We start from the raw sequence: 8,440 nt of genomic DNA, 5'->3' as shown, positions 1-8,440 counted from the left end.
GGCCTATTAGGCCATAGTGGAGGAGAGGAGGCAGGCCACGGGAGGTGGCGCGTGCCATCCCTTGCCCCAATCTGAATTAGACAATGGGAGGGGGTGCGGCCCCCTCTTTCCTTCTCCCTCTCTTCCATCCCCTTTCCCCTCTCCGTTGATTGGAAGGAGGGGGGTCGAATCCTACTTGGACTAGGATTCCAAGTAGGACCCCCCCCCTTGGCGCGCCCTCCTTGGCCGCCGGCCTCCTCCTCCGCCTCCTTTATATACGTGGCCAGGGGGCACCCCAAAGGCACACCAAGAATTCTCTTAGTCGTGTGCAGTGCCCCCTTCCATAGTTTACTCCTCCGGTCATAGCGTCATAGTGCTTAGGCGAAGCCCTGCGCGGATCACATCATCAACACCATCGCCACACCGTCGTGCTAATGGAACTCTTCCTCGACCCTCTACTGGATCAAGAGTTCAAGGGATGTCATCGAGCTGAACGTGTGCTGAACACGGAGGTGTCATATGTTCGGTACTTGGATCATGAAGACGTTCGACTACATCAACCGCATTAACCAACGCTTCCGCTTTTGGTCTATGAGGGTACGTGGACACACTCTCCCCCTCTCGTTGCTATGCATCTCCTAGATAGATCTTGCGTGATCGCAGGAATTTTTTTCAAATTGCATGCTACGTTCCCCAACATGCGAGTCCTCGACAAACGATGGAGCAAACTGGCTGTCGGACAGGACAATGGCCTGACTAAGATCTTGTGTCTGCGTGATCATGTCCTACAATCATAGCACACATTGACAATAAGCAGGAACATACATGTACATGGTTCATCACTATCATAGCAAGCACATGCTTCATCACTATCATACTAAGCACATATGGTTCATCGCTTCATACTGAGCATACCCGACAATCTATGAGCACGAACATACATCTACAACAAACATCATGCTACAAATGGACCACCAATTGAACATATAAACCCCTCTAGCCAACCCGCCATACCAGAGCCATCGACGTTTTCAGCGAATCCTGTACGCTCGATTTACCTCGCTGGCGTTTTCACCGTACCTTCTGTCGACCTGGTTAATATCTGGACGGTCGTTCTTCTGTACACCGCATAGCCGAGCTAAAGTCACTGATGCATAGGCCAGCCTTGCACGCGGGCTAGCCTTGCAGCGACGGCGTGTGCGTGCATGTGTCCGTGTGAAAGACTTGGGCGATCGATCGTGGGTTGCCAGGGGTGTTCGTGGATTGGATGGGCATTCTTTTACTGTCCTCGTTTGCACCCACCAGTGAAAATATCTCCGCTCTTGCCTTCTCTCCTGTGCTCTCTCCTCCCCCGATCCCCTCCTTCCCTACCGTCATGCCGCCGGCTCCATGCAGCGGCCGACGCGGCCTTCTCTCCCCGGCGCTCGAGGTGCAGGTCACCGGCATCACTCGCCGCGTGCCGTGGTTCTGGATCGGGCGCAGATCTTTGCGCTCCCACCTCTCCTCCTCCTCTCCCTCTCTCTCCCATGCCGCCATCGTTGCAAGGAGCAGGGGACATAGGTGCCAAGGACAGGAAGCAACGGGTTGGTCGCGGTGGGCTTGAGCTGCTGGGGAGATGGAGGAGGCCGTCGTGGTTCGTCATGGAGGCGGCGCCGCCAGCAAGCTGGTTGAGGTACGTGTCAGATCTGTTAGTCCTTCATGGTTGTAGTTCGTTCTCCTCACAGACCATGTGTTTCTCCTTTCCTCCCTCAATGTGCCGGGGAATACATCGTTGCTACCTATATTACTGGCTTGCAAGCTTTAAGAGGGAGATTTTAATATGTTGGTCATTCACATCTCTGGCCATGTGTGATGATTTTTTTTTGTTAATGGCTAATGATTTATTTCAGAGAACCAAATCTGTACCATGCCGCCTCACCCTCTCAGGTAATTGTTTCACCCCTTTTGATAGTATTTTAGGTATGTCCTTGTTGTTCTTCCCTAAGAGCTGCAATTTTCTACCCTATTTGTTTACTGCTTATTATCGTGCTAATTCCTTTGTATTCCTGTTTTTCCGGGTGTCGTGTTTGTGTGTTTGTTTTTGTGGTGCTGCTTATACGTGTGACTACCGTATGATTGTATATATATGCTGAAAAGTAAAACAATTTTTCCTTGGCACAATATATAATTTGCAATGAGATGGTAGTACATCAGTGTATTTACAGGAAAAAACAATGGTCGTATATATGCTGAAAAGAATTAAGCCTGAAAAGAACATTCATCTACTATTTCTTGATGTATGCTATCGTATATTACATCCCCCCAAATGACGAAAATGAAGTTCAGGGGCATGTTTTTTTATATATGCTTGACTTAACTGGAGCTTAAAATTTGTCATTTGTTTAAGTACCAATCTGATTTATTCTTGACTCTTGATTGCTGCTACTGGAACTGAGGGATGTTGACACGTGTAACAAAATAGTTGAAAGATTTCATACCGACGAGGCTCTTGAGACTACAAACATTTCTTCACTCCTTATACCAAAAGATTCTAGGACTAAGTTATATGATTTTATAATTTAGTCTGATTTTCCTTCTGTTAATATGTGCTCCTGTGCAATTTTTCATAGGCTTCTTTTTCTTTTTTCTGGTTACGATATTACAAAGCTGAGCAATAGTTTCTCTACTAATATAGCTTGCGTGAAAAACATCCGTCTTTGGGATGCTTTTGCGGCGTGTGTAACTGCCTCACATTAGCCTATGCTTCTATCCGAGTTGCTTACTACTAAGACCATAATAGATCATGCTTTTAAAAGGTAGTCATTCATTCCAGGAAAGTGAAAGCTTGGGTGTAGCTACCAAAGTTCCATTGAAGAAAATGATAATGTACTTATAATGCATTTCACTTGATTGAAACAGTTTACTCATTTGTTGCATGCCACGCCAACATTTTATTCCTGTAGGTAAAAATAAGAAAATGAGTGGTGATGTGTGTCACCCCAGTTAGTTTTTCCCCAGATTTCTTTGATATACTGAAATGCTTATATTCATTACTTTGTGCGACTTTGAAGGAAGGTGCGATCTCCAGCCTGAAGGACTGGCTGATTGATTCAGCTATAGGAAGCAATCCTGTTCCGCGATTGATTGCTGGAATCATATTTATGCAAGAGCAAGACTACACACGAGGCTGTCAAGCACACACATACCAAAGGAACTCTGGACATGTTAGTTTTATTTTTCCGTATGCTTTTAGATGGTTCAACCTTTCATTAATCAATTGATTGTTGCAAATCCCGCCTTCTAAAGATGGTGTATATATTTCAGTTTTTTTAGTGTCCCACCCAGTAGCTCCCGCCGATATTGTCTTTACATTATTATTCTCTGTGAAATACCACTTTTAGCTTTCCTGGCACATCATCTTGCTCTGTAAAAAATTGCACCGGTAATTTCCATTGCCATTTAGTGGTTCTGAACTTGGAGAGACTAACTCTAATAATATTTGGTAGTAGATGTTTTTAGTTCCTTCTGATGAACATACTGATTCAAAAATTTAAGATATGTTTTGCTTAGTACAGTAAAGGTTGGAAATCATTAGAAAGAAGCAAAAAAGAAGGTTTTTGCGCAAGATGAATGGACTCTTAATTTCTCATGCCGACTGTATGTGGCATTGCCACTGCAGGTTACACACTTCACCCAGTCCACCTACCTACATTCGTCTATTTTATTAAATGTAGAGGAGAAGAAACTTCGGTTGTGTCGTTCAATGTGTACCAGGATATCAGTATCCAGATCAGTGGTTTTCAGTTCTTTGTGCTCTTGCTTATATTTCAGAGTTTATATTTTGGGACTTAGTTAAGTAGATTAGTTTTGCCCATTGTTTTCATTAAACATATATGTCAGACGCATGCTAGCCTAACACCTTTGGCAGCATCTGTCATGCCAATTTAATGCTGCGGATTACACTACACATATACAATGTATGCTAAGATAGCGATCGGATAACAATAGTATGCAGGCTATTTTTCCTCCCTGCTGCATCATGCTAATGCAAACCCAGTTGGGTTTTTCCTCCCAGGTCCAAGATAGAATCCAGGTTCAATGTTTTGATCATACAAGGCAACTATATGGGTTATAATGAAATAGACAAAAGTACCATTTATCCACAAGATTGATCCATTCATATGGGGCAGCGTCAGATGCTCTCTGCGGATCAATCAATGGTAAATAAAGGCATATTGTATTTTCTTTCAAAAAAATCATCGAGGAAACATATAGAGCTTTATGTTCGATTATGTTCACACCCCTGAACCCAAACCCTAAGCCGAATCAGGCGAGCTCTCATTGCCGGATCGCTGGCCAATCGTCCGGTTGGCCTCCACGTCAGTTCCGCACCGCTGCCAACGACCGCCGTGCATTGGATTCGGGTGTGGCGTTGGCTGGGAACCGTACGGTGTTTGTCTGACATGCCGTCCGCACTGGGGGTTGGTCGGTCGACTCCAGGTATGAGCAGCTCCTGAGCTTGATGGCTGGATGTGTGCACACATGTAATGGGGCATCATGGTCATGTTGCTTGGTGTGCAGAGATAACCTCATTTTGGACCAAAAAGAGGGGCAATGACTCTGACAACAGGCTGAAACAATCATGTCTTGAGCAATCAAGACAGCCTTGGCTTGTGGGACTAAACAGAGCTGAAAAAGTCGGTGTCAGCGTTGGACTTGCCCTTAGAGCCTACCCTTACCTCTGTTGTAGCCTGCTCAATATTGTCACTGATGTTGGATGATTTGTTCTTTGGACGGTCGTTCTGATGAGTGATAACCAGGGCAGTTCTCTTACACTGTGATGGTAGGTTATGGACCAAGAGATGTGGGTGTTGGCTTTGAAGATGAATGACATATTAACTGATAGACTGCCATCAAATGAAGTACGGTACAAATTGTACTACTTCGTTCGATCCATATTAACTGACCCACACTTAGTACAATCAAATGATGAAATCATGTTTGATAATGATGAGACATTCAGCAATGACTACCTAATACCAGTGCCTTCATGTCTTGGTCTTTCCATCTGGCAGTAGATACAAGACTCGTCCCTCGGCCTAGCGTTAAAATACTAAGCAAGTTAGTTAAGTTGAGCATTATTGATCGACCTGATATATGTTTTTTCCGTTCTAAGGCAGAAAATTGGCGTCGGAGAAGTATAGCAGATCATAAAAACTATTAGGTCATTTTATTTTAAATGCCATTTTACTGCGACGCGAATTTTGAGGACATGCGGCCACGTGAGATCGTTATCTTGTGCGTCCGCAGCGCGTCGTGATCAGCAGCTAATATAGCATCTCCTGCCCACACGCAAATACCGCACAGTGTTTTCCTTTTTCACAACGGGGATACGTCCACTATACGCTCTCGCATGTGGGCCAACACACATTTATTTGCGTACGAATACAGCCTTGTCCGTTAGCGACTCGACACACTGGGACGGCCGTTCGGTGGTGTGGTCATAAATGCCCTGATGTTTGGTGCACCATCATTTAGCAAGCGGGTGAACCGTCCCTCGATCTGTAGCACTGTACATCTTCTTGAAGCCTCGAGCTGGTGGAGGCGCAATGGGGGAAGATGGCATGGCTTCAGCAGAAACAGAGAAATCTAGGTTAGCTTGTCAGGATCCATATGAATCCTCTTGTTTTCTCAGCATGTAGTGCTAGACGATCTCTAATCGATCCCCCCTGTCTTCCATAGCATGTATACGATTATGGGGAAAGCAACGGATCTGTGTGCTCAAGAGTATCGTGGCCTTGTGGGGGACTGCTAATTACCCCGATTCTGTTGTTTTCGGCATCGATTCGGAGAGGCTGAGCATGCTGCGAGAGGTTACTGAGGACGACCCCAGTGGCATCGATTCGGAGAGGCTGAGCAGGCCGTGTTAATTGGAGCAATCAATTCATCATGGGTGTGGTTATTTCGGTGCAGGGGGGTGGGCGTATTGATGGTGCGCAACACCCTCTCTTATTGGTGCATTGAAGTGAATGGCGGCCGACGACTAGGCGATGACTTCACTCTCTCTAACAAAGTACGTGTTTGCAGCTCTTTCCTAATTAGAGACAGGCTAATTACGGTAGGGCGCCCGCTCAAGACCAGGCTACAATGCTTATTATCATGTTCTGATATTCTCTTGCTTACTAGTTTGTGTACATTTAACAGGATGTTAGATACTAACTCCCCTCCAATCTATGTGAATCCTTAGGATCAAAAATTCCTATGACAATAGTTACAGATCCCAGTATACAACACCAACAAGTGTATCCATGCTTTCAGAAAAACATATTACCAAATCTTTTGGTTGCAATGAATCTAAGAAAGCAACATTTGAACAATAGCACCGAAAACACCGAAAGCCCGGCTCGACCACATTTGAACAATAGCACTGTTGCATTGTCAACTATCTGCACACTTGTAAAATTGTATCAATTTTTAAAATCTGTTTTCAATGTACTTCTCGTCTATGAGAAAAATGATTCCATTGCAACTACCTATATGCACACAACATTCATGCAAATAAAGAATACTTATTAGAGCCTTGATCACCACATTCGCTTCAAAGCTAGCTAAAAAATTCATACAGAGGATATGGATATGCAGTTGAGCCTGCAACCTAAACGTTGGGTTCATAGAAAAGTAGTAATTAAGGGCAACAATAAAAAGCAAAAGCATATCAGAGATGCATGAAGTACTGATGCATGTAATATATATATATATATATGGTCCAGGGATATAAAAAGTAGCTAATTTCAACATTCATTAACCCATAGTCTGCTTAATCGAAAATAGTACAACCTATGTTAATCAACTAAATGGCAACTATAGAAAGGGAAATAGTACAATGTATGTTAATCGACTAAATGGAAAATGTAGAAAGGGAAATGGAGATAAGATACAACCTTCATGTCGTCATTAGTTCATTAGTATCAGCCTCATCATGAGAAGCAAGCCATCTGGATAAAATCCAATCCCCCTCACAAAAATCTCAATCCACCTTCCATCTTAATATTCATATAGTCTGATATACATGTTTTCTTTCTACCATACATACAGAAACAACCGATTTACATCTTATGCTCCACGTAAGAAGGAATGTAGCATGCTCTGCACCCTTCTTTTGCTTTCTGCCATTATTTACTGATAACTGTTCTCACTATCTATATTTAAACCTTCTTAGTGTAAGAGTGACAAGACACTCTCCAATCCATTCAATTAATTCCTTTTTTCTCACCAGTATTTTCAGGTCAACTACACCGAAAGCAAACTAAAAGATTACATGACCCAGATTATGATACACTCAACGTCAGGCTTGCAAACAGTGTTCTACACGCCAATTGTCGCATCATGCTAGGAACCGACAAGAGAGCCACGGTAACAACCAACTGGTCTAAGTTCCGCCGTCTTGCAAAAATTCATGAAGGAGACATCTGTGCATTTCGTTTCAAGGTCACCACAAAGCAGTGCCTGGTTCTCATCATGCATTGCCTTTAGATGAACCATCGACAGCAATGGAAGTCGTATCTAAGTATCATCTAGCATTCTAAAGACTACTAGACAAGCTCTGTAATAGGATGAAACCTTCCTCTGTTTTTCGACGATGCTATTTGTTACTTTTGAACAGCTACCACCTATGATTTTACCTATATAACCTTTGCTGTTGTTCCTCATTGATCTATGAATATGCAGAATGCCACCCTTATAATTTTCTGTTTTTACTACTTTCTCTGTTTCAAACATCGAGTACTCACCAGCAACAGCAAATATGCTAAGGAAGGAAGAGGCATGCCCTACCTGGCAGCGTCCACCTTCCACTCAAGGGACAAGCACTATCATTTAGCACAGACTGTAATCATTATTTAGATTTGTTTCTGAGTTTTTCTATCACCACTCTTATAATATTTGGCTTGCTGCTGGCCTTTGTGCCATTGGCGCAACGGGTCATCTAGTAGCTACAAAGCACAGATCTAAGCACGAATCAACTCAAGCACAAGGTTCAACTTCAAACTCTACTACTAATCTAGCCTACCACATGCTTAAACATCTAGACCTACCACTAATTGCAACCGCAACATAGCAATCAACCATATCAGTTCACAGATAAGACCACTAATCAACCATGCACCTAGATCAAACCCTTGATGCAGCTGAGATCTAGCTAGAAGGAACGGAGAGAAAGGGGGATTGAACTCATAGAGGCCATGGTTGTAGCTCGAGGAGGAGGGGGCGGTCGTGGAAGGTCAACGCCGGCCGGTGAAGGAGCGCCAACACCATGGACCGCCGTCCGATGAAGATGCGCCGCTTACCTGCTTGTTGGTGCCGATGCGCGTCGGCGGCAAAGCTCGAACGGCGGGAGAATGGTGACGGGAGTTGGGGCGGTGAGGGAGGGGATAAATAGGGGTGGACTCGGCGAGAGGTGAGACGGAATCCTCTCGCCGATTTT

The 8,440-nt window shown here is 44.2% G+C and overlaps 1 protein-coding gene across 4 annotated transcripts; it reads left to right on the top strand.

The window, feature by feature from the left end:
- Nucleotides 1–1,199: 1,199 nt before the first annotated feature.
- LOC119347467 (coatomer subunit epsilon-2-like) lies at nucleotides 1,200–7,681 on the top strand. Of its 4 annotated transcripts, none has more exons than XM_037616200.1 (4): nucleotides 1,203–1,651; nucleotides 1,869–1,905; nucleotides 3,030–3,182; nucleotides 4,034–4,791. In XM_037616200.1, exons 1-4 carry the CDS (start codon nucleotides 1,506–1,508, stop codon nucleotides 4,091–4,093), a joined length of 396 nt encoding a protein of 131 aa, XP_037472097.1. In that variant the 5' UTR covers nucleotides 1,203–1,505; the 3' UTR covers nucleotides 4,094–4,791. The 4 variants fall into 4 exon arrangements, 3 of the variants coding, with proteins under 3 accessions (XP_037472097.1, XP_037472099.1, XP_037472096.1); XM_037616199.1 differs by lacking the exon at nucleotides 4,034–4,791 and adding an exon at nucleotides 7,235–7,665 and having other exon boundaries at nucleotides 1,206–1,651; XR_005168370.1 differs by adding an exon at nucleotides 7,244–7,681 and having other exon boundaries at nucleotides 1,200–3,182; nucleotides 4,034–5,611.
- The last annotated feature ends 759 nt before the right edge of the window (nucleotides 7,682–8,440 follow it).

Source organism: Triticum dicoccoides, chromosome 1B (genome assembly GCF_002162155.2).
Source record: "Triticum dicoccoides isolate Atlit2015 ecotype Zavitan chromosome 1B, WEW_v2.0, whole genome shotgun sequence".
In the NCBI taxonomy this organism is placed as follows: domain Eukaryota; kingdom Viridiplantae; phylum Streptophyta; class Magnoliopsida; order Poales; family Poaceae; genus Triticum; species Triticum dicoccoides.
The sequence above is the reverse complement of the archived record's forward strand: the minus strand, read 5'-3'. Positions and strand labels throughout refer to the sequence as shown.

What these genes read in the sequence shown, in the direction of transcription:
- LOC119347467 (XM_037616199.1), top strand. Translation starts at nt 1,506, where the DNA reads ATGCCGCCATCGTTGCAAGGAGCAGGGGACATAGGTGCCAAGGACAGG. An exon ending in ATGCCGCCTCACCCTCTCAG is followed by an intron (nt 1,906 to 3,029) that starts GTAATTGTTTCA and finishes GCGACTTTGAAG; the next exon opens with GAAGGTGCGATCTCCAGCCT. An exon ending in ACCAAAGGAACTCTGGACAT is followed by an intron (nt 3,183 to 7,234) that starts GTTAGTTTTATT and finishes TTTTCTCACCAG; the next exon opens with TATTTTCAGGTCAACTACAC.